The sequence below is a fragment of the Agelaius tricolor genome, unplaced genomic scaffold, assembly GCF_023055355.1.
Source record: "Agelaius tricolor isolate 1412-34295 unplaced genomic scaffold, bAgeTri1.0.p SCAF_32, whole genome shotgun sequence".
NCBI lineage: Eukaryota > Metazoa > Chordata > Aves > Passeriformes > Icteridae > Agelaius > Agelaius tricolor.
Genome location: NW_027269292.1, coordinates 2,401,705 through 2,428,223, shown reverse-complemented (window position 1 = coordinate 2,428,223; position 26,519 = coordinate 2,401,705). Strand labels below are relative to the sequence as shown.

The following is a 26,519-nucleotide window of genomic DNA, read 5'->3' as shown; positions in this document are numbered from 1 at the left end:
AAAACAAGGATATCTTGGATATGGATCCAGAAGCACATCCAGAAATTACTTAAATTCCATGAACCCTTGTACTTTGGTTCTGACTCAGAATGTTTAAGAACAGGGTGTAAAACTAAGGACTGGTTCCACAGCTGGTGTAAATTGGCATAAATCCATTCACTTCAATCTAAAATGTGCTTCTTACAGGTCACAATACTGGAGAGTGTAAATAATTAGGTCTGCAGGTCAACAAAACCTGCCGGCTTGAATTAGGTGTTGGGCCACTTGAGTTGAAGCCAAACATTGACTATTCATTGGAAAATGCTCTTCAAAGTTACTGAGACATCAATGCAGGTAAATATTTTCTCTGCAAAGTCCTATCTGATGGTCACTCTTTACACTTTCCCAAGGAACAAGTGTTAAATTCTTTTGTGAAGATCCTTCTTTGTTTACCAGGTTTTAGATTGGATTTACAGCAGCGAAAGCCAGGAGGAGGAGAGATGGAAAGTTCTTTTTGGAGCTCTGCAAAAAGTGTACCTACAATTCAGTGCAGACAGCATGATTTTAACCAGGAAAAACCCCATTCTATGATCAATCAAGATTTGATTTAATTTGATTTGATTTTGATTTTTTTTTTAATTTAATCAGATTTTTGCATAATATATTCAGCTGGCATTTTATTTGCCTAGTAGAACATTCTTCATAAGCAATTTCCATAATGACAGCCTTGCAAAACATGGTGTGAATAAATTAAAAACAATGTGCAATAAAGTTTCATCATAAAGAGATAGGTTATTTCAAGCACTATATGAAAATCATTTATATAAGGTCCTAGAAATAAAAATCCTGCTTGGTATCCTGGGTTTAAATGCTAAATTTTTGAGAGGGGAAAGAAAATGTGAGTGCAATGTACACATACTTATTTATTTATAAAATAAATGTTTATAAGTGGCAGTTTTGGTAGCCACTCTGCTCCTAGATATCTACTTGGCCTAACATTAACTGTTTATGGTAAGGAAGACATTGCTGGATTTTCCACCTCTAAGTAGCCACTAGCCTATGAAATGGCCTAAAATCTGTTCTGAAAATAATGCAGGAAGCAGATCCCAGAGTGTAGCAGGGGTCCAATGGAGTTCTGCAATCCAAGAGCCTCTGCTCAGTTTTAGGAGTGTAGGTGCAGTCCATCCATCAAATTCCATTATCACCCTGCAAAAGCTGATTCCATGTGCAACCTCCAGCTCTATCAGCATTGATTCTGGTGTCCAGGGAATACCTGTCAATTATTCCAATGTTATTGGGTCAACTGCTGTTTTCTAAAAACTTCTCAGCAACCATCCTTGGTCTCACCCCACAGTATTAACCAGCATTACTTTAAATCTCCACTGACTCTCATTAGTCTTACATTAGACTTTTCATTGGACTCTTCTGGACTGCCAGAACTCTCTCTGGGAGAAAAATTAAAACCACAAATAGCATTATCAGATGAGTTGTGTGATGCTTGTCTAATTCTGGTCAAGCAGCACACATATTATTTACACACTGCAGTTAATTACTCTTCATATAACTGTAGCATCATTTCATTCTGTCCAGAGCCCTTTTTGCCTCCAGATGGTAATTCATATCTATTACAACATTACAAAATGTTTGAAGAAATGATGTAGCAGACTCAGAATTATAATGGGTTTTTTTTAGAAAACAAATAACCTCTTATGACAGTTTGCAAATATTTATTTGCCTCTGTTTGCCTTCTTGTCCTAAAAGAAGTGTCCAAGCTTCATACCCACAGAAGAGAGAGGTAAATTTTTAAGTATAAAACTTGAAAATTATTATTCTAATGTCTTCTGTTGTTCTAAGTTTCAAGTGGGCTGGGAATACTGTTAATAAAAAATATGTAGTGAAGAGAGGGTCTATTCTATAAAAATGTAAAGAGAATATGGTAATGACTGTCAGAGTTAAAATGTATTTGAAAGAAATGTTTAAAGCATTGGGACTAAACTGTTGCTACTGAAAATTTACATTTAACTCACAGTGCTACTTGGGATTATATCAGATGAGTGATGTGACCACTGTCTAAAAATAGGAAGAGAAAGCCTGGAACAGCTGTCACAGGGAATTCTGCTTTCTAGAAGTGCTCTGTTGTGACAGTCATTGTAAAGAAAAAAAAATCCTTTCCAGAGGAATAAAAGGGATTTCTGTGAGACAGTGAGTGTCAAAGCACAAGCTATACTCAAGACTATGTTCTCAAAAATCCTGCTGAGTAAAGCTCAGACCTGCACCTTTCAGAGCTGGTATAATTTCATGTTTTCAGTATCAACAGGATTTGTGAAGATGCCCAAGTGTGAGCTCAGAATTGTATTAGAGCTGTTAAAATCAATGTGCATTTCAGGACTGGGAAGGATTCTCTGAGAAACCCACTGGGCACTACAAGCTTTTGGAGATGGAGCTATTCCTGTAGTTCAGGTCATGTTGCCATAAATGCCTAGTACTTGCCTGAGTTGCTCTGAACACACAAAAAATATGGGATTCTCAAGGAACAGCAAGTAAGGACTAATAAGGGAATTTTGTTTATTAACTGCCTTTCTCAGTTATGCTTTAATATAGACAGATAAGTGATATGCTGATTTCTGATTTGTAATGACTTGAACTCAAGGCTTTGTAATTCTTATCTCCCCTGTCTTATGGATTCTGCTGCTTTTAGACCTTCACAGGCAAGAAATTGCTTCAGCATGTGCTTGATTTCAGAAAGATGACTCTTCTCCTAAAGGCACTAAATATTTACATCCTTGACATTATTCAGGTCCTGAAGTTTCAGCCTCTCGGTGAGGGACAGGGATTTTGGTCTCCTCTGTGCCTCCATGGGAGCCAAGCACAAAGCTCCCAGCCAGTTCTCCTGTAGTTACCAGTGCCAGCACCACGGATGGCAGCAGCAGAAACTACAGGACCATGCCAGCCACTGATACTCCAGAGGGAAATTCTTCCTTGGTGGCACGTGATGAAAGAGCCAGGCCACGTGCCCCAACTATCACACAACTGGCCAGCCCCACTCTCCAGGGTAAAAGTGGTCCAGAGATGCTCTGGCAGAGCCATGCAGGGAAGTTTGCACAATGCCTACCCCACCACGTCTGGCTCGAGCCACTATTATTAATCATTCACTTTCATGAGCAGTAAATTAATCCACAAAATTTAATCAGAAAGAAATCTGTAAATGCATTTTTAAAATATGGCATAAAATAGAAATGCCCATTAAAGAAGTGACATGGACACTCACTTGATGCTTTACTGGGGAGCCATGGAGGAGGGTTTCTTTGTTGTTTTTGTTCTGTAGTAAGTTTTAAGATACAATAAAAAAATAAGCATGAAGAAGCATTGTTTTGAAGGGGTGCATTATATGCCCTCTGAATGATATCTCTGTCAGCTCAGTACTCAAAATTGCACATGCTATTAGCAGATAAAACAGTAGCACAGCCTAACTTTGTATCACTGGAGACCTCCCATACATTTGCCTAGGAGGGAATACTCTGTGTTGACTAAGCCTTTTTCTTTCTGTGCTAAACAATAATTACATTTCTAGAAGAATTCAGCCCCAAATATTAAGCATTCCTGCCCGTCATTCCAAAAGCAGAGGGAGCAGTTGCTAGTATATGAATACTGCTGCACTCAGCAGAGGTGAGCTCTGCAAGAGTCACTCTGCATTGATGCCAACCCTCTGCAAATCCCTGCTGGCAGAAAGGGAATAATTTGGGATTGTGTCACAGGGGTGTAAGGGAGTGCTGCTGTGACAAGGATGAAGCACATTAAGAGACCTTTTTGGCCAACTTGCCACCCACCCCCAAATCACTGAACTTTGTATTGCTTGTTTGTACTGCTCAAGACGTTTGCAAAATAAACTTTTTCATAGATGATTTATATGCAGAGAAGCTAAAAACAAACTGACCTTTCTCACCCATCAAATAGTCCAAGCTTGTTCTTGTATCCGATTGCCTACTTAAACCATCTGAGATTGCTCTTTGTAATGCATAGATCTGCTTTTGTGTGTGCCCCCTTGCAGGAGTTCTGGGAGGGAAAGCAGTGAGGGGGTTTTGCAAGATGTTAGTCCATTTAGCAGATGGAACCGCTGAGAAAAATCACCTATTTTTTCTGGAAAAACAATGTTACATAAGCACTTCTGTAACTTTTTCTGTTTCATAAGTAACCTGGCAAGTTGAGTAATTCACATTCTGGGTATCATTCTAAAGAAATATTTCTAATAATCCTCTCTGTGTACAAAGCTGTATTGCCTCATCCTGGTTTGGCATTTAATCTACAACTTACTATTTTCAGAAAGGCTATTTCCCAATTCAAATAAAAACAACAATCTCACACTTATATTGGGCCTTTCTTCCTAGAAGATTCCAAAGAGCTCTGCAGAATTAAAACAAAACAGACATGTTGGACACAGGGTGGCTTCATTCATCATGGAAATGCGGCCAGCCCTGGGGTGAAGGGTGTTCAGCAGCAGCAGCAGCCCAGAGCAACACCACAGAGCAGCTTCCAGTAGGGAGCATGCAGAGCCTGATTCTCTTCCTATCTTACTGCAGTTACTGGGAATTCTGTGTGGTCATTTCTGATTTACACATGATGTTAAGCATTCTAGGCTGTAGCTCAATAGAGAACAGAAAGAAAACTCAGCCACCTGCCCCCTTTGCCATCCTGAGAGCCAGGGATGTGACTGTGTTAAAAACTGTAAGAGGTGGAAGAGGGGGAGAGCAGCAGTGACTCAACAGGCTCCTAAGAAAAGAAAGGATGGAACACAGATATCAGTGCCACGAAAGTCCCATACAAAATAAAAATTCACCCAGCCTGCAACTCTTTTTCAAACATTGAAGGTCAGAACTGGGAAAGGTCTACTGACCTCAGAGCCAATACAACAACTGCACAGCCCCATCTTCAGCTGCATCAGAAAGCTCTGGGATAGTCCTTGAAAGCTCCTTGTCATGGGAGCAGCGTGGGAGTGTTTGGGAGGCAACCACCCCTGATGGTCACCACAGGTTTAGTGCAGCCTGCTGAGATTTGCCCTGAGCACCTGCAGAGGAGTATCAGGGATGCCAGCTCTGGAACAGCCCTTTGTAACCTGGAGCTGAAGGTCCATTTTCTTCCCTGCCCTGTACACACACACACACACACTTTTACCAACTTGATATGAAATATTTTGTCAAGTTTTTTTTTCCAGGCTGTTTTTCTGCTGCCTCTAAGTGTCGCAGCATAACTCAGGCAGGCTGTACCAGGATCCAGAGCTGGCCATATTATAATCTCATTTAAAGATACGAAGCAATAATTAGTGAGCTCTGAATAACCATTCTGTATTATGATGTCTAATACTTGTCTTGGCTAATGCAAATACAGGGGAAAGGGTATAATCTTATTTATATGTATCAATGTACTGAATATATGTCTTTACAAAACCCGCAGTACTTTTGCCTGCACAATTTAATCTGTGGCACCAAAATTGCACATTAACTGCTTATAACAACCTGTGCCTTGATTAAAAAAAAAAAAAAAGAGAAAGGAAGGGAAGCAAAGCACCAAACTTGTTAACCCTCTTACCAGCCTAATACTTAATTGAAAATCCCCTTGGTTGTAATGGATTTTTCTCTTTATACGTACTTTATACAGCACTGTATTAAAGTGGCTTTTTATAAACACAACACATGAGGTTAATAGCTGTAGCCTGGGTTAGGGGTTTTTTGTACCCTAAATCTCTACCAAGACTGTTATATAAATGCTACTATTCTAAAAATAACCCCCCAAATAATCAGGGAAATGTTACATTATCACTCCCCATATCAGGCTACTAATGATGGCAAACCAGGGCAGGCTATTCATGGGTGAAATAATCCTGTTTTACAAAAAGAACCCATCCTTACCTGCTCAGAACTACCTACCTGAGTATAGGAAATCTTTGAAGGGCATCTTTAAATACATGCTGGTTGCATCAACAGGTCTTTAAGGTGATATATTTGCAAAAATTCACTGACTAAATGGAATATCTGCTTTTTTACAGTAATGTATGCACTATACAAAGGAATGTCTGCACTCCAACAAAGGAAGCAAAGAGAGATCAGTAATTTTTTTCAGATTTTTAGGCCAGAAGATTATTAAAAATCTCATCTATTTTAAACCACAGTCCAGCTGACTGAAAAGACATTAGCAGTGTTTGTAGAAGCCTCAAGGATATTTTACTGCTTCTGATGTAGAAGTCCTGGTATATCCTTCCAGGGAAGCTGGCTACCCCACCCCCTCCCCCCCATCCCCATTTTATGGAAATTTGCTTGGGCTCTGTTTTGTCAGGTACTTAGAGTAATTGTGATGAGAAAAAAGGTGTAATTTAGAGCCATAAAAATCAAACATCATAAATTAGTACACCTTGATCTGCATTTCATCATTTAAACAGAGTGTGTTTGCTCCAGGCTTTGACCTTCAGGAAGTGCAAAGGAACAGCCAGAGGCTCCTTTTCTCTTTTCCTGTGTGATCACTGTTGATCCAGAGGATCCCTCCCATGGTGGAGTGATGTGCTCTGGGCCAGGATGCTTTGCTGTCCTCTGACAGCAGGGTCTGTGCCACTCCTGTTTTCACTGTGAAAATGTTGCACTGCACTGCATCCTACAGGGCAAAGCCAAGGGTTTCTCTGCTCTTGGTACAGCTTTTCTGAGGTGTCTCCCCAGACCAAGATTTACCCAGAAAATTTCCATCTCACTGTGCTGGTGGTTTTGGGTCACACGTTAGATTTTACTGGCTTGCAGCAAAGTTCTGGGTGGATACACAGGAACACATATTGTAACATGTACCCCAAACTTTTGGGCATAAATTGTGTCCTAGTTGCTTTTTAAAAAATGAAAGATATGATTTCAATCCTTACATATGATGTAGTCTTTAGCACTTCTGGACTGGCACCTCACTCAGAGTCCTTGTAAATAAAGACTTGCAGTACACAAGTTTGTCTGACTTTTGGAGACACTGAAGAGTTCTGGTTTGTGTTGTTGATATCTGTCACAAGCTGTTTCATAATCTCTCTTCAGAATGGTGAAGTGGATATTTCCATTCCAGAGTGGGATGTGGCTCAATGGGAAGAGTTTCTGGCCTTTCCTTGCTCTGTGACCCCTGACTAACAACAGGCTTTGGTGTCTTATTGATTCTTAGACATTCTGCAAATGTCTAGAATTATGTCTGCTTTATAATAGCAACATGATCAGGAGCTTGAAAAGTACTTCAAAACCTCCATACATGTTCAACCAAAGATTTTCAGAGCTTTTCCCTACTATGTGACTTTGCAACTTTACCACTCAACATGCCACAAGTATTGAGAACACTGCATTCCATAGAGATAATTTAATTGTATCAGTTGGTGATCAATAGGCTCTGTGTTCAGTCCCACCAAAGACTCAAAGTCCCATTTGACTGGGCACTTTATGAAAACACAGAACCAGGCCTGACCATTTCAATGAAAGAAGAGTTGCCCAAGGAAGCTTGTGGCAGAGATGAAAATTTAACTGGGCTCTCCCCAAAGCCCAGATCCTTTTTCTGATGGGAAAGTGTGTCCCTTCTCATCAGTGCTGAGTCTGATATCAAGGCCCATCTGCACTGGGATCTGAGTGCAAGCTCCTAACTGCTCTGGGAACTGACAGACCACAGCTGATGATTTTCTCTTTTTATGGGAAATAAGAAACATTTTCAGTGCTTGTGGATCTTTCCACAGGCTGAGATAGTCTATCTAGGCAGCTTTTATTCTAGCAGAAAATACTCCAGGCATTTTCTTAATAATTTTAGCATTGCTCACTCGTTTTTCTTTTTTCTCTCTTCAATTCCTCTCTGTCATGAGAATAAAAAAGAAAAATTCCATTTCAAATGGAACATTTTCCTTAATCCTATAAAGAAAGAGTATAATTGATTCAACTATAAAATTTATAGGCATGGAATCAATGCTTATTATAGTCAAAACATGCCAGGTCACTTCTTTGTGGCTGGTTTAAAGCTGTTCCGTTAAGTGTACTGTTAAATGAAAGTGCTTTAGTCTAAACATGAAAAGGTTAGATTGTGTTACATCTGCACAGCTCTGTGTGCCTGTTAGGATCTGGTTTCAGGGTTTCATGCAGAAGACCTTCCATTGTTTCCTTTGTACCTTCTCTCTGGGGTAAAACTAATTTTTGACAGTCACAGTAGTAGCTGCTATAATGTAGATATTAATTTAATCTGGAGCTGCATCAGTCCTTAAATAGTTCAGACTTTACCTTTATGTTTTTGGGGTCTGGAAAACACTGAGAAATTGAGTATGAATGGGGCTTAATCACGGCATTGATGGCAAATCTTTTCAGTCTCTTAATTTTTCTGTTCTCAGACGTCTACCTTCAGGGCTAATTGAAAAGATTCAAGTGCTATGCAGGCACAGTCACTCCTACAGCTCTACTCTTCTGGCTATTAAACATTTCTACACACTTTGCAATTAAGCTACTAAACTTTTCAGCAGATGTTTTTTCTAAGCAGCAAAGTGTTTCTAACTTTTCTGTTGGCACAGAGCAATGCCATCACAGAGATCTAATGGTGGAACATTTAGGGAGGGTATTTATTAGGGCTGGAGCCAGTCAAACTGACTGGAGAACCTCAGATTGAGCAGATTTCCCATTTTCTTACTATTTGTGATTCCATCTTCGTGGTGTGCCTGGTGTTGGTGCAGTACCTGTGAGACACGACAGTGTTGAGATTGTGACTGCTTGGGGTGGCTGTGTCCTGGTGCAACAGCATCTTTAAATTTCAGTGCCTGGGCCAAAGTTTGCCTTTGGCTGAACAGGTGTAATTCCTGTTGAACCAAGCGGGAATTCCACAGTTTTAAATAAAAACAGCTCTTGGCCCATTATCCACTTACATGCACTGTGCCCAGGGGCCAAGATACACAGCATTGACAAGTGATTGGGGGTTCCTCAAGAGCTTGAAGCTTTACTACACAGGGCTCAAACAAAGCCGTATTTCAGACAGCAGGGAGCACATGCCAGTTTCATTTGTCTGAATTTCGTCACTCAGAATAAAGGCCTTTGAAATCACCAGTTACTTTCCAAAAAACCACCCCCAGCCCCCCAGTTATAAATCCTGGCAGTGTAAAAGCCTAAATAAATACATACGTCAGCTGCCAGGATCCTGCATGACACTTTTCAAGGCGTATATTGCCCCAGACTAGCCTGTAAATAATTTTTATTTTTATTCATGACTTTAAAACCACATCACTAGTGGGCTGGACTTATGGTTCCTCATTTGCATAGTGTATGTTTTGACCTAAACTGAGTTAAATGCAGAGGGAGAAGAAATGAAGGTCAAATTTCATTAACAAAATAAAGCAGCTCGTGAAATTGACGTCTAGTGATGGAAAAATATGCAACTGAACTGAGCCTTTCACTGGTTATTTAACCAAAACAAGGTCTCTGTAATGACAAACATTCCCATCTTCAACTGCATCACAGACACTAACAGAAAAACTTGGCATTCTCTCATTGTATGAGAATATGAGGCAGAACTGGTGAGGGCTTTTTCCTGCCATCCCCTTGCCAACTGTACATTCCATCTGACTGAGGATTACTGATAATTTTTGGCACCTTTGTGGCTACAGAGGACTCTTCTGTACAGTATTTATTTATCCAGGACTTCTAGAATTTATTTTAAACAGGACTTTTAAAAATGCTGTAAACACGAAATATGTATTAATTGTATTAACAAAAGGATTTCTACATCAAAAGTTTACTTTTTCCTCCCAAGCACACTTAGGGGCCAAGCTCTTCAGTTGGTGTAAGTTGGTAGAGCTGCTCTCACTTTGGTGGACACCTTCCAAATTTAAAATGGTTGAGGATCTTTCCTAGTTAAGCAAAATGCTTATAAAAATTTGAACAAAAGGGAGTATTTAGACATATATTCTTTCCTTAGCAGTACTGCTAGGAGCCTTTAACAGTCATGTGTCTGCAGCTACAAATGGGACCTGATCTGCCAAGAGACATGGACCCTGTCAGAGAGCACCAACTGAAGAGAGAAAAGAGGTCAAGAATATTATTCCCATTTTACAGAAGAAAAACTGAGGCAGAAAAGCATTAAGTGACTATTTTGTACCAAACTAGACATAACTGACTCCAGCAGAGCCCTGAGTCACCTCTGTCAGGGCATGTGGATATACCCCAAGAGATATTCAGAAAGCTCTGACAAAGCTGAGAACTGGCTTTCTGTGTCCCCATCCAGAGCATAGCTTGCTATTCCCTAAATGTCCTGGAAAATCTCAGAACTAGATTAGAAACTATTACTTTCACCACAAAAAATCCAATGACAACTTTTTGGTTTTCAGTGAACAGAAAGCTGAAATGTTTAAGTTTTGAACGAAGTTCTTCCCCTCCGCTTTTGGGTACTGAAATCCAAAGAATTTTTACAAGCAAACCTGACTTTTTTCCTGGTTTTAACAGAAGGTTTTCTACCGAATCAAAGCCTCTCAATTTTTTCAGAACCTGAACATTTTAAGATGCATTAGCAAAAGGAAAAATAACCCAATTTTTCGACAAGACCAACTTTCCACTAAAAGAATCACAGCACAAGGGGCAATTTTCTACATTTTCTTCCTCTTCTTCTTCCTTATCTTTCAGGGACTCGTGAGCTGATTTTGCTGCTATTATAATGCCTGTGTGAAAATTCTGATGGTGCTTTAGAGCAAATAAGGCAGTAAATAGGCTGAGAACTGTGCTCTGAAGGCTCCAGTGGAACCCAGGACACAAATTGCTAACTTAGGAATCTAACTCATGTACCTGGCACAACTAAAGCTGGGCAGTGGAGCTGGCTTTGGATTAAACCTCCTGTGCTTGGTTTTCTGGCTAAGTCAGCATTGCCCTGCCTTGAATTAAGAGTACCTGCACAGAGCCTGGCCAAAGCCAGGCACAGTAACTCACTGAGCTCTAGCTCATGCCTCAGGGCTGAGCAGCACTGAGGATGGCACACAAGAAGCTGGGGAGCTGTGAAGCAGGGACAGCATTATTTGACAAAAAGAAAAAAAACAAAAGAAAGAACAAAAAAAAAGGAAAGAGAAAATTTCTGCTTTAAAACATTTAATTATTTTTAAATGTAAAATTAAATATCCATAAAGTAGTGCAAAGAAGTTAAACATTTACTTCAAGGGAATATTTTCATTTTAAAATGATCCCTTTTTCTAATAAACTAGTAATTTATATAATCCATATAAAACCACTAACACTCTTTCTTCTCTTTTTAAGTAACACTGGAGAGCTTTCCCAAGGCTTATTTTATTTTTCTGAGAAGGATTAAAAATTGTGATGGTCCAGATCCTTCCACACTTTTATCTGCTGACAAGCACCACACTCCTGCCATAACCCCAGTGAGCAGCAGCTGGGGATGTGTTGTGTGGAATTTTCAGCACTCCACTGGCTGCAGTGGAGCAGTGCCAGGCTGACAGATTCACTGCTCTGAATGCAACACCATCTGATTTGGAGCTTGTTGAACAAGTCATAAATCAAGCAACCTTTATGTTGCTAGACAAACATTTCAAGGAAAACAAGGATAAAGGGTCTCTATATGGAGCTATTTGTTCTATCCAGCCTCTTATCCAGCTTAATATTTTTGTTGCTTCACAACGAGCATATTGTGACTTGCCTGGGCTGCACAGGAGGATGCTTTATCCTTTCAAAGTGACTCCAGGCTGTATTCCTGTTTTTCACCCAGAAGAGGACCATGGGAAGAAACTATAGCTGAGCCACCATCCTTCCTTGGGCTTGCTGTGCTGGGGATGCTGCTCCAACCCAGACCTAAAACATGCAGAAAGAATATTTTACTCTTAAGTAAGTCACGGTGCTTTAGTTTTGGATCCAGTTTCAGGCTAGACATGGCACAGTACCTTAGATGGCACTGCAGACACAGCCTGAGGGGACACACTCCTCTCACCACTCAAAGGAGCATGGGGTGAAGTCTACTCAAAGAAAATCCTGCCTGCTCTCCCATACCTCCCCTCTACCCCCTATTTCTTTCTCAAATAATTCCGATATTTTACCCCTTCCAGACAAAAACTGGAGCCTTAAATTAAAATGTCATCTGTTAGTAAAGAAACTAAGCTATGTTTTTCATTCCTGAGAAAGGACTCACTTATGCTTATAACTATAAGTTGCTAGTGATTAAGCAACTGGTATATTTTCACACTCATTAAAAGAAACATGGTGTGTTCGCCTTTCTAAGAAAAGGCATCTTGTTTGTAATACTGTAATACATTGGGAACACCTTCTAATTGGCTTCTAGTGCCCCTTGCCAAAATTCAGACACAAGTTTGTTTATTTACACAAGGAAAAAAATAAAACATTGTATAATTAGTCGAGTAATGGACTCCTAAATTCAGAAACTCAGAGGTATGCAAAACTGACAAACTTTTTAAGATTCCATTTTGGTTTATGAAATATCTCAATAGGTAGCTCAGACTGCATCATGGCTATTGTAGCAATGTGCTGCTCAATGTGGTGTTTGTGTCGAGATGGAAAACTTTGACATGTTTGATTTTTATGCAAGTCAATTAACCTGTTTTTTAAAACTGTAAGGGCATGCTTTGCAAATAAGATTACTTACTATAAATTATGAGAACATAGGGCTCCATTCAGACAAAAATGTTACACACCCCTTACACATGCATAAGTCTGCAGAATATAGTTCTGCACCCTGACAACTTATTCAGCTAGGGGTAGGAGCTTATTTTGGTCTATTCCACGGGGGCTTTCCTAAAAAGATATGAACAAAAGGGGATAGAGACTTAATTAGAATGTCTCTCTACACCCCACCTTCCTTTGCACCACCCAGGCAATTCCAACAGGTCAAAACCTCTCCTTATGTGGTGAGGGAAAATTCCTTTTCTCAGTTAAGTCAGCCCAGAGCAGAATTAGCAATGGTATGTCCCCCTAACCACAGCACAGACAGACATTTGGCCATTCCCACCTGTGAGTTCTGCTCTCACACTCAGGCACGCTCTATTGAGGGCTGGCCTGTCCATCTGTTCACACAACCTTCCTTGTGCTTGGCCCCAGCTCAGCTGGGACCCTCACTCCAGGGCTTCAGGGTGAAACTGGCCTGGAAGAAATGACACTGAACACCAGAACTGACACACCACCAGCACAAATGAAGATGCCAGGGGCATTTCAGACAGCACAAATAATTTTCCTTTCATGCAACAGACATTTGGTCAAGACTTCTTGCTTCCAAAAGGCAGATCTTTCTATGGGTGCATGAGAAATGCAGGATGCCTGCTTGGCACTCAAAATCCAACCTAAAGAGCTGCAGAGATGTACTTGGGGCTTGGATGCAATGGCAGTGCCAATACACACACAAAGCAAATCCAGAGACAAGTATGAGTCAGAGAAAGAAAAACTGTGGAATTTTGTCCAGGTCCTTTCCACTTTTACACATGCAGAGAAACTTTACCTAAGCAAACCACCCCATTGATTACATATGTGAGCAAGAATTGCTCACATGAAGAGAGGTCACTGGATCTAGTCCCTGCTTTATGCATGCTGTGATATAAAGCCAATTCTTTCTATGTCCAAGACTTGTTAGGTTAAGGCACAAGAGACCACAACAGAGCATTTTGTCTTCCTTGCCAGCTTCAGTCTAGGTAATGAAGTCATTCTTATTTGAGCAGGACATTAGATTGATTGTTGGTTCTTTTTTGAAGTCTGCAGCAGAGATAGTCTGTATTGCAGATTACTCATTGCTTGAGATGTCTTTTACTCAGACAAAAAGGTTAAAACGAGAAGAGATGACTGAGAAGATTAAGAGAAAAACTGCTTTCCTGGTTCCCTGGCCATATCCTGGACAACCTCTTCTACAGAATATTTGCTACCAGAACTAACTTTCAGCTTGGAGCAGCAAACTCATACTCATGGAAATAGTTAGAGACATGCAGAGAAACATCTGTGCACTGACACATTCAGAAAAGGCATTTCAGGCACAAGACCTTCCAGGGTAAGATTCCCATCACTGGGAATAAGGGAAGATGTCAGTGTGATCAGGAATCAGCCATGCCACTTACTGGAACTGACCTGCCACATGTGGAAAGCCCCTCCCATTGCTCAGGAGAACCAGTGTGGCTTCATGTCCCCCAGCCTCCCAACACCAGGTCAGCTGCTGTTCCTGGCAGGACACGGCTGTGGAAAGCCTGCAACAGAACCGGGGACTCATCACCACCAGTGTGGGTTGCTATGGACACCACTGAAGAAAAGCAAAATCATTTGAGAAGGAAATAAAAGACTCTTTTCCACCAATAGTGACAGACACTCCAATAGGTTAGTGATCCTGATGGAATGCTAATCAACAGCTCATAGAAAGACTTGGAAGTTATGCAACTTTTAATATTCCCAGTGAAGGAGTGTGGAAGGGAATTAATGTAATACTGGCCATGCACACACTTAGTACACAAACATCACATATTAGTGCCACAGGTAAGTCAGATAGTATTTTTGTCTTGCAAGTCTTTCCTCTCAAGATCTCAGCTCCAAGCCACAGCCACCTGAAGAGTCCATCTACAGATTCCTACTGAGCCAAATATTTAAATGGAGATGGATTCCTTGCTGGCATCAAACCACCCAGCTCACCCGACATCAGCACAGCTATGCTGATTTACTGCAGCCATGCATCTGGCATCTGGTTTGAGCTCTGAGACAATCTAAATTTTCCATTCCTCACAGCTCTGGTGAATAATTTAAATACATGCTTTGAGCTCAAAAATAATACATTTTCAAACTTTTTGGTGTGCTGAAAAATAAGAAATACTGTCTCAGAATCACATGGAATGATCTGTTCCATCTTCACCCCATGTTCCATCTTACTGAGTATAGTTTTGATTGAAATGGGATTTCAGTTTATGCAGGCTAAAAAGGAATGGATTTTTGTAACAGAATTGAATGAGGACTTCTAAAATGAAAAAAAACACTAAGTTAAAAAAATCAACAGGTATTACCCTGAAAAGATCACAACAAAATCTTTTATTAAAAAAAATAGTTTATTGTTTTCAAAGCTCAAAGTGGCCAGATTTTTCAGCTGGTGGGAATCTATAAAATGTTACACTGCCAATGAGTCACCATTTTTGCCCCAGAAAAACTGCTAAAATATTTTCCTCAGAGTGTACCAGTAGAGAAATTTATTTACCTTAGTAAGACAATTTGGACATGTAGGGCCAGGAGCATTTACTGTCTTACAGAACCTAAACCATTTTGAGCAATTTACAGCAGAAACACTCATATGAATCCAAAATATTATGAGGGAAAAGGGTTACAGAATAAACTACAGAATTGTTCAGTAAGGCTGGAAGGCATACTTTGAAATAAATAACATATTTGACTCACACATTTCAAGTGGCATTGCAGAAATGATGCTCAAGAGCATCTGGGGAAGGAGGAGATTTGGGGATGATTTGTAATGGGGCAATTTAATACTCACAGTAGAGCTACTCATGATTCAGATCTATCATTCGGTGCTACAGCAATTTTTTAAACACATTTTGTTTTCAATTGAAATTAGGTTGGTTGGACCATGCTGTCTATATGGTCGACTGTATTAATCTCTATGTTCTCCCAGTTATGAACATTAAAATCTATCTTTTGCTCTGGTTTTCCAGAAAGTGAAAGAAATTCCACAAAGCTAAACTTGCAAGACAAAACGTGCAATTTCACAGAACACCTACTATTTGGTAAAAAAATACTTTAATCACAATATTAGGACAACCTTCAGGGAAAATATAACAGGCAAAGAGAAACTTCATTGACAAGTAATTACTGTACCAAAGACAGAAAGATTCTAGGCAATAAGAAATAGAAAAAGAGATCTCTGAAAATACTTCATATTTTTTAAAAGCAGATGAAGATCTTTCATTGGCATAAAATAATTGCATTGAAGTCAGTATGTTTATCCATCACATCTGCAGGGGCTGTTGTAGAGCTGAAATGAAGGAGGGAGGGGACTCAACCACTCCTTCAGCATATGACACCATCAGCCATGCTGATGGAAGGCAGGAAGAGGGAAAAAAGTGAAAAGAGGATAATGCTGCCTTAGCTCTTCTTCCCCATCCTCCCTTTGCCCCTATAAATCCACCCTGGCAGAAGATATGGCTTAGAATCCAATTGTTTTGCTTTGGGATTTCTCTTGTCTGTGAGAAACTGCAAGTCCACCTCTTTTTCTCATTACTTTAGAGTGAGAAGATTTGGAAATGGGGTTTTCTGCAGCTCCTAGGAATGTTATATTCCTAAATGCCCCATTTTAAAACATGTGCATCGATTAGCTCTTTTGAAAACAAAACAAAACACCTTACAATAACCAATTACAAAATTCACCATTTCACCATATCAGATGGAGTCTTGTACACAGCAGTAAAGCTACATCTGCTGTTTTTTACAGTGTGGTGTATTATCATTGTCTCCCACTGAGAGTGGTGAATTTCTGCATTCAAAAATTCAAACCAAAGGTTTTTCCTGCCATAGATATCATCTCATTGAACAAGATGCCTAATCTCAGGCATCCAGGACTGAAAATGTTAACTTTAAACTTTGTTGGCATCTCTCAGAAGCTTAGGAGTACGAGGAACCTAGTCTGCCTAGTCGGAAAAGTTTCTTTCAGATTGCCTTAAATATTTCGTGGATGATTACAGTCTGAACATTTGACTACATGCCACTTCATTAGACTTACTCATTTTTTTGTTCTTACCATAGATGGGAAATTAGGAGTGATCTCTGATATTTGATTTCCCATAAGATATGAGAGATATTCAAGGCAGTGTCTGGAAAAAAATTAGGATAATAAGGTGTATAAATCTCTGCTTCATTTGAAACAACGCATAAAAGCCAACCCCACATTAATTTTTTTGCTGAAAGAACTTCAATAAGTTTTAAAGTAAGTGTTTCATTTACTGCCACATGCCACACATACATGGCAAACAGTTTATACAAACCACAACACTCAGCTGTTCCTGGTTAGGTAGAACAGCCTCCCCTGAACACCCAAGCTGCTCCTGGTTCCCTCGGGACTCCCCTACAGGGTGCTGAGGTTTCAGCTGCTCCAAGTGAGAACGTTTGGACTCTGGGGTGAGCAGTGAGTCCTTCTGTGGATGTGCTTGTGAAGCCTTGCCTGAGTTGTGCTCAAGGTTTTGCTGGCTCAGAGCACAATGCTGTGCACTTCTGAAGACAGCTTAAGTACAGTGTAACTATTCCCAACCTGGTGGTCCAGCTTTAATGCCTTCTTCATGTAGTGCTCAGGGAGCTTTATTAGACTTCCCAGCTCACCAGAAACTCCACTGTGCACACACAAAACGGTGCTGGCTTTGTGTGGCCGGGTTAGGGCAGCTGGTGGGGCTGCAGGGATGCCTTCACTGAAAAGCTTCCCCCATGTCCCACAGAGCCAATTCCAGCTGGCTCCAAGGTGGACCAAGGTCGAGCCCATCAGCCCTGATGGGAGAGGCTCTGGGCAAAGGTATTTAGATATGGAAACAAAAAATCCAGCTCCTTCAGCCAGAGAGAGGAGTGAGATACTGGAGAGAAACAACTCTGCAGACAGCCAGGCCAGTGCAGAAGGAGGGAAAGGAGGTGCTCCAGGCTCCTCCAGGAGCAGAGACTTCTCTGCAGCCCCTGGTGAACACCATGGTCAGGAAGGCTGTCCCTGGGTCCCCCGTGGAGCACACATCCACCTGCAGCCCTGGAGCAGCCCACACCAAGCTGCCCTATGGGAAGCCCAAGCTGGACTGGCAGGACCTGTGGCCCCATGGAGAGAGGAGCCCACCCGGGAGCAGGGAAGAGTGTGAGGAATTCTCTCGCTCTGCAGGGAGGAACAACAGAATGACACGTGATGATCTGACCCCAGCCCCCATTTCCAAGCCTCTGTGCTGCTGGTGGGGAGGAAGCAGAGAAAATCAGGAGTGCATTTAAGCCTGGAAAGAAGGGAGGGGTGGAGGGGAGGTGTTTTAAGGTTTGGTTTTGTTTCTTAGTCCTCTGATTTGATTGGTAATAAATAAATTTCCCCAAGCTAAGTCTGTTTTGCCTGTTATGGTAATTGGTGAGGGATTTTCCCTGCCTTTATTTTGACCCAAGAACCTCTTGTTGTGTTTTCTTCCCCCTCCCGTCCAGATGAGGAGTGATAGAGCAGCGTTGGTGGGCACCTGGAATCCTGCCAGGGTGAACCCCCCACAGACCCCGTGAACTGCTGGTGAAAAGGGCTCTTCACACCCTCATGAAGGCAGGAGCAGATACAATGAGAGAGAGGAGAGATACCTGGGTGTTTCTAAGGCCAGGAGATGTAGCACTGAGACTTAATTTAGGCATTGCCTCTAACTGAAGCTTATTTACAAGAGCTTCAAGGTTCAGGTCAATGACCTCATTTATTGTGCAAGTATTACCTACAAAACAAAAATTTACCCACTTATTCCAAAAGGACATGATGAACTTGGAAGTCCACCCGATTTTAAAAGATAGTATTTCAGCTCCTCTCACCAGGCTATGAAATCTCTCTAGTAATTTATGCATGTTTACAATAATATCTGTGCAATATTATTCAACATTTTGTTGCTGTGTGAAAAATGGAATGCCCTTAGAGAATAAATCCACGCAAAAAGCAAATAAACCTGGCTAGATATGCAGTGCCTAAATGTCCAAAGCAAACTAGGAGAGGGAGTGAGGGAAAATTATTTTCTGTCCATTTTTCACTCCCAGACAATATTATGAAGTGCCTGGAATACCAGAAGGTTCATTTTAAAACAGAGGACTGATGTTTACACTGGCCCTTATATAAATATATATTGGTTCTATGTACTTGTTTTCCCTAATACTTCTAATACTTCAAGTTAAACTCAGCTTATTTATTACTGAGAAAGGTACTGCTTTTTTTTTTTTTTTTTTTTTTTTTTTTTTATTTTTATTTTTTATTGCACAGGTACAACACAGCAGCCTGGCAAGGATATTCTGAAATTGTTTAGAGAAGTGTGTGCTCAGAGCTGTGTGACTGGGAATCCTATGGAAGGGTAACCTCTACCCTGAGCCTTGGAAAGTTGCACTTCTGTAAATAAGGTATTTGCACCAGTAGGTGTAAGATGCACTTATTACGAAGTTATTTACACCACCCAGTGCAGGAGGCACTTCATTTAACACAGCAGTGCCTGGCCCTTCTGTTTGCTCTATCTTCCTCTGGACCATGTGTTTGCATCCAAGCCAGGTAGGAAGTTGCCAGGTGTAGGCCAAAAATAAAGGCATTACTATGCCAGAAGGAAAATGTTATTAGGATTGTATCAATACAAGGGGCTATATTGGTTACCTTCTCCTAATTTAATCCCGCCCCCACAAAACAAAAAATACCCAACAACAATATACTCTTCACAATCACAATCACAATCACAATCACAATCACAATCACAATCACAATCACAAACTGCTAAGCTACTAACCACAAACACAGATCAAACATCCTCATTCCTGTTTCATTTTGCACTTTGGATTGAGAATCCCTGCAAGCATGACAGTTCTGGTGGTGGCTTTGTGATCTGGATCCTGCTTGGTAGGATCTATGCAGAGACCAACAACTCATTCTACAGAGCCCACTCTGCAGGCATCAGATGACTGTGGCTTTCAGTTACTACCTCTGGACCAGAGCCAGAAGCCTAGTGGTGAAAAGCTCTTTATACCATTACCAATCCCTCGAGCCACCCAGTCCTTCTCCATTGCATACAGGTTTTTAGTGTTGTGCCTAAGATCTGTTCTGGTTCTGAGTAACGTTCTTTGTGATGGGAGCCTTGCCACTCCCCCTCTCATGAGGGAAAGAAAACAACGAGGAGGGAGTGTGAAACCTATTTTCAAACTCTGTTATGATTATCTGATGCAGGGACTACTCTGGGATTCTCCACAGGAGAGATCTGATGTCTGTCCTGGGTGAAGAGCAGACCCCAGACCAGTCAGTGCCAGGATCTGTGTGCCTTCAGTCGGTGCCACTGCCTTCAGCTGGGCCCTGGGATGGGAGCACCCACACAGAGCCAGAGGCCCCCACAGGGATGGCTCCAAAGCTTTCCAGGACATCTCCAAGCTGACAGGAGCTCAGCGCATGCACAGATTTGTCTGGCATTGAGAGCTGACTCAGAAGGATGCTCGAAGGCCCATGAATATAACCCAGAGAGGGCAGAACTACAATTAGTGAGCTCCCACAGCATCAGCTCTCAGGTTGTTTCCATCTAAGCCATCCACCAACAGAGTCAGAGGCTAAATTGTGGCATCTCTGCACTCCTGTCCCACAGTTCAGCAGGGAAAAGTGACTCACTGTGACATTACACCCGAGCAGATTTTTCTGCAGCAGCTTTTCTCCCAGACTCTTCAGAAGCACATCACACAGGGCAGCTGCTTTCCCCTCAGGGAACAGGCTGCAGGGGACTTAGCAGTAATACACTGGTACCCAGGATTCACAAAGAGGGCTGTAAGCTGCTGATCCTGCAATAACACCTCTAAGGATTTAGAGTCTTTAATGTTGATTGCTGAATATTTCTGTTCCCGTCTGAACCATTCCAACAGTTGTTTCAAGTGAATGCATTCATTCCCTTCCTTTTAACCATTGGAGCTTCTTGCTTGGTCTGGGAGCAGGGAAGAGGGAATGAAAAGGTCTCTTCAAATTTGCTGGAGCTGCTCTCTTAAAAGAGAGCATTGACACAGATCCTGCAGCTCCCACGTGCAGCAAGGCTCCCACTGGACCTGCAGGCACAGAGAGCCTGCAGGATCCTTGTGGGCACTCAGGGAAGAGAGTGGCTGTTCTCCTCCCCTCTGTATGAGGGTATCATATCTATTCCTAGCATGGATCTACCAGGTGGCAACATTCCCCTGCCAGCATACCTTTGGTTTGGCTCACCTTGAAGGCTATGATGTTACATTATATGATGACGTCATTATATTTATTTCAGCTTTCAATGAAGATTCCTGGCAAATCTCCAAGCTGGAATATCTTCTCTTTAATGTGTCCAAGATCCAGCCAATGTGGTGCAGATTACATTTGTATAACACAGCCCAGTGAAGTGAACTGCTGGGAATTTTTTTCAAGATGTTGATGTAACTAAATTATTTCTCTATTAAAACTATGGAAGAAGAAAAAATTGTCCAGTATTTACCCAAATACTACTGCTCTAATTTCTAGCTGTGGTTATTTTGGTGATGACTCCATGGTACCCTCATGCAATCTCAAAAACTCATCTTTGTGGTGGTATTTTGAAAATGATAAAAGGAATCAGTAACTAATTTTGAATTAGTTAATTTGGACAAGTTACTCTGGTTTACTTTTTTGTGCTTTTATTGACTGTGTTCCTCTTAGCACTTTCAAATTAGCCATCATCACAACTTTGGTTAAAAGTCACGTTTTCCCCTGATAATCAGAAGTATAAAGCACTGGAGAATGATACATAGAATACTGCTCTGCACTGACAAAGACAATGGCTTGGATGCTAAATGCAATGTCATAGAGGAACCTCCCTTGAACACCAGGCCTTAACTTTATTAGATTTTGAATAAACACGTGGTGTGAGAGAACAGATTATTCTGATAACAACTGACTACAGTGGCAAAGAAGATGAAGTCCTGTGCTCCTCACAAGCAACTGCAGCACACAGGTTAAATGACTCAGCTGGGCCTATGGCAGACACAAAAATTAATTGAAATTCCCATTATAATGCTTTAAGACACTAAAATTGCAAAATAAGAAACTGCAGAGTATCTAAAAGCAAACTTTAAACTTTTCCCTTAATTCTTCCCCACAGTGGTCTTTGTGCAGTCTTATGATGCCACTACAAAGATCAGCAAAGAAAAACTGTCTGTGTTATGAATTGATTTTTATTTAAAAGAGCTATAATTCAATTTTGCTATAAAAACATATTACAAAATCTAATATTAAATAGATTTGCATAGAAACATTCATCAGAAAGATATTTTATTTGTTTGGCTTGAAACACTTCCACTACAAGCCAAACATTTCAACACTAGGGCAGGAGGACCAGAAAGTGGACCTGACCAGAAACAACAGTGAAGACTACTAGTTTACTTTTGATCTACCAGCTGACAAAATTTAGCTATTTATTAAAAAAAAAACCAAAAAAAAAAAAAAACCATGGGCCTTATGAATGGTGAAACTTGATTTTTTAAAACCCAAAATATTCTCATAAATTTATTAACAGGGTGTTATTGGTTGAGAAGGCATGTATGTAACACATGACTCTCTGATGACAATGACCCTTGGATTAATATTAAGACAGATATGATGATAAATATTTAGACTACATTAACAGCACACTTCTTTCACACTCACATAACAGTCACCAGTACACACAGCTCTGCACACATAAAAATTTTTACATCTTGAAGCCAGCAGTCAGAGGTGGTTTCCAGATGAAGTCCCTGTTTGCCCCATTGCTGGGATCACAGACAGATAAATCACTGGGTGAGCCCCTTTGCTAAGTAGTGGGAATATTACTTTAGCAAAGTTTGCTAATGGGGCAAAGGACCTTGTATTGTAATCCAGTGACATTTTCAACCTTCGGAGAACTTTTGTTGACATTCCCGGGTCCCTGGCTGCCATCCCAGCATGAAATAGTTTCTGTTCACATAATTCTCGTGTTTACCAGTCATGAAAAACTCTTGCTTTTTTTTTTAAATAAACTTTTTTTTTTTTGCAAGTGAAACTCTGTCTAAAAAAATATTGGCCCCAGGCATACAAGGTTTTGCATAAATTCATATGTGATGAATGGCTGATTTTAATGTTATTTGGGTATTTGTCAGAACCTAACAAATATACATGGTAATGGTGGTTCATAAACTTAAACATCTCAATATACCCTTTCTTCTGGAAATAAATTACGTTTGTTTGCCCTGCCTGGAGTCCTAAGGTAGCCGACATTAGGAATATTTTAAATGTGATCATCCATCCAGCATGTCTTTCAGGCGCCACGAAGATTAAATGAAAGAATCATAAGATGAAGGTCTTTAACTTTTAATCCTTTTACAATGAACCCTTAGATAGACATGGGGGCAGGGTGCCTTCTATGTGAGTAATAATGCCTCTGTTCCTCTTCACTAGGTTAATGAATACCCTAAATGTCCCAAGATCTGATTTTCTTCCCCCCTCCCAAAACTATTGAAATTAGAGCAAAGAGACGGGCGGTAAAACGCACCGAGAGACTGAGCGAGGGAATGAATATGCATTCGGAGATACCGAACTAAGCGTTAGAGAAAGCAGGGCTGGCTCGTCTCAATGAAAGACCCACGGGTTTAAAATGATTAGCATAGATTCCCTCCGAGTTTTGAAGGAGAAATTAAAAAAAAAAAAACCAAAGTTTTTTTGGCTCCAAGATAAATATGGAAACGGCTTTCTGCACTGTCAGGGAGCCTTTGAAGAACACGTGGAGAGTTTGTTTTCGCAGTTGGTATCTATGAGATACGAACCGCCGGCTCTCCCAGCACGTAAAAGTCAAACACGTCCCTAATTGGGCCGGGTCCCGAGGAGCCGCGGGACAGCTGCGGGCCGGGCCGGGCCGTTCCGCAGCGCCGAGGGCAGCGGGCAGCGGGCGGGGGCGGCCCCGGGGGGCGGGCCGGGAGCGGGCGGCGGCTGCGGGCTCGGGCACCCCGCGGCAGCACGGGCGGCACGGGGCGCTGCTCCCCGGCGGCGGAGCTCACTGTCCCGCGGCTGCGGGCTCGGTGCTCCCCGGCGGCGGAGCTCGCTGTCCGCGGCTGCGGGCTCGGTGCTCCCCGGCGGCGGAGCTCGCTGTCCCGCGGCTGCGGGCTCGGTGCTGCCCGGCGGCGGAGCTCGCTGTCCCGCCGCTGCCTGGGGAGAGGAGGCTCGCGGGAGGGGTGCAGTCCCCGAGCCCCGCCGTCCGGGCAGACCGGCAGGGGGGCGATGGCCCGACGCTGGCGGGAGCCCAAAGAGTTAACCGGGCCGGGCCGGGCGGTGTGCGGGGCTGTCACAGGATCAGGCTAATAACGTGTCTGCGCTGAAACCCCCCAAAGCCCCGGGGTCAAGTTTCAGCAGTGTCCCACCACAATGGTAGGTGTGAAAGACACGTGTCCCGTTGTAAATGAAATGTCAAGCGGTTAAAAGAAAAATCCCCGAGCAGCTGCCACCGAGCTCGCCGGGGCTGCGCGGCCGCGGGAGCGGCTCCGCGGGGGACAGCGCGGAGCGAGCGGAGGGACCCCCCCGCCGGCCGCCCCCATCCTGCGGGGCCGGAGCCCGCGGCACTCCGGCGGTGTAGGTGCCGCAGAGCCCCTCTAACAGAGTCGTGAGCAGGTTCCCACCTCCCCCTGCCACCACGAAACGTCCTGCTGAGCGTGGAGAACGAGGAAGAGAGAGAAGAAAGCCCCCCCGACGGCGGCCAAACCAAAAAGCAAACAGAATCCAAACGGCTCGTGTTTTAGTGGTTGACTTTAATTCTGCACTGCACTTTTACTACAAGGATATAAAGAATAAATAGCAGATACTCTTCATTTACATAGGATTAAGTCATTCGAACTGTTCTCTCTATTTACAATAACATTGTGCTCTAGGCGTTTATTCATTTTTATTTTAAATCTGAAGTCCGTAAGGAAAAAGAAAAAAAAAAACCCTCACACACACGCTTTCCGAATAATGGAAAATATTATCATAGTTTTCTTATCAAAAAGTTTGGTTTGTATTTTTTAATCCTTTTATTAAAAAAACACCCAACAAAAAACCTACTTCGCCAAAGCGAAGCAACTTCTCTCTGAAATATAAATACAAAAAAAAAAAAAAAAAGAAAAAAAAAGAATACGTTAGCAACGATCAGGGTAATAGTCTTGAAAATACAGTAGACGCTGATTATTTCACGTATAATACTGACCTTTTAATAGTATATTAAACCGGTGCCATATATACACACACAATATACATTCTCCTACACGTTACAGTGCATTACAACGTTAACCAGAAAGCAAATGTCTTTTATTTCTGTTGCAGCAAAGGTCCACGTGAGTCCGCTGGAGAAGGGGCGCGAAGGGAAGTGCCAGCCCTAGCAAGAGCACTTACACTCCGAAATGATGGGGTACTGGATGGGTATCCATGTGCATCTCTGCCCGCCCCGGCGCTGGCACCTCCACCTCAGGATCGTTAAATGCACGGACTTGGCAGGTTTGCAAACCATGCCTTCGGGGACTGAACAAGACCTTTTACTGTAGCAGCTGCCCACTTTGACATACCGGGGCCAAAAGCGGCTGCCGAGATCGTTCCACGTGTATAGGACCGGGCAGAAGGTCTGGGACCAAAGCCACATCTGCAGCTTCCTGCGCAGCTTCTTGCTCAGCCTGTGCTTCTTGCCCGGCTGCAGCCCGTCGTAGAACTCCAGCCCTTTGATTTCGCTGGGCATCGCTCCCGAGGGTCTCTGCCTGAGCAGCAAGTCCAGCTCAGCTAGATCGTCCACTCCGAGCCGGTCCTCGGGCAAAGAAACAGCCATAAAGTTGGGGTCGAAGTGTCCGCCCATGAGGTTCCTTAGCAAGGTCTCGTTAAGATCCTTCTCCTTGGGGTCAAAGATAGGGTCCGGGTGCTCGATTAGATCCACCAAGGGCAAGTTGTCGCTGGGAGCCGGTCGGATGTGCAGATAGTGCTGGCAGGCGCCCTGCTCTAGCCGGAGACCCAGCAGAACCACCAAGGCGTATATAGTCACAAGGCACTGGGAATGATCCATCCTTGGGAGACCGGTGGGGGGGGGAGGGGGAAAGGGGGGCTGGATTCACCAAACAGCAAGGGAAGAAGGTGCAAGCAAATACATCAGAAAACTTGTACGGGGATATCCAAAATAGCTCGTCTTTGAAGGGGATCACGATCTCCACTCGCCGCACCACCAGCAAAGACAGCCCCCTGATAAGCGTGGAGAACAAGCCCCCTGCAAACACTCTTCTCTTGCAGGCTTCTCTATAAAATTTCTCCTGGTGAAGCCGATCCAAAATTCTGCTGCTGCTGCTGCTTCTTCTCGCCCTTCCCGGGAACGGGAGATGCCTCTTTTTGTTGCGAATTCTGCTTGTTGCTGCCGCTCCTCGTTGTCTGCCCGTGCGTGTGGAAGAAGTAGCTGCCGGTTCTTCCTCCCCGCTCCTCTCCGCCGTTTGCAAAGCAGCCTCCTCAGCAGCAACAGCAGCCACGCACGTTGGCACCAGTTTGTCTGCTTTGCAAGGACCCAAAGCCTTTAAATTTCCTGCACTTTCAGCTTCATCTCCATGGAAACCACAGACTCTCTCCTAACCCACCCCACCCCCCTTAAAACCCACACACACAACACAACCCCCACTCCCACAAAAGTCCAGGAGAGCGCGGCTTCCCCCTTCCCACCGGCAGGCACCCTCTGCTGGGGAAGGCTGAGGCGGGAGCCGCCGCCTCCCCCCGCCCTCCGCACGCCGCCGCTCACGCGAGCCGCCGCGCCCCGGGAGATGCTGCCCTGCCCGGGGCAGCCGCCGGCAGCTCCGCCCGGCCGGGCGCCCGCTCGTCGGGCCGGGGCCGCCGCCTCC

The 26,519-nt window shown here is 42.8% G+C and overlaps 1 protein-coding gene across 1 annotated transcript; it reads right to left on the bottom strand.

The window, feature by feature from the left end:
- Positions 1–24,411: 24,411 nt before the first annotated feature.
- NOG (noggin) lies at positions 24,412–26,280 on the bottom strand. The gene has a single exon (XM_071451397.1). It carries the CDS (start codon positions 25,703–25,705, stop codon positions 25,034–25,036), a length of 672 nt encoding a protein of 223 aa, XP_071307498.1. The 5' UTR covers positions 25,706–26,280; the 3' UTR covers positions 24,412–25,033.
- Between the last annotated feature and the right edge of the window lie 239 nt (positions 26,281–26,519).

What these genes read in the sequence shown, in the direction of transcription:
- NOG (XM_071451397.1), bottom strand. Translation starts at nt 25,705, where the DNA reads ATGGATCATTCCCAGTGCCTTGTGACTATATACGCCTTGGTGGTTCTG.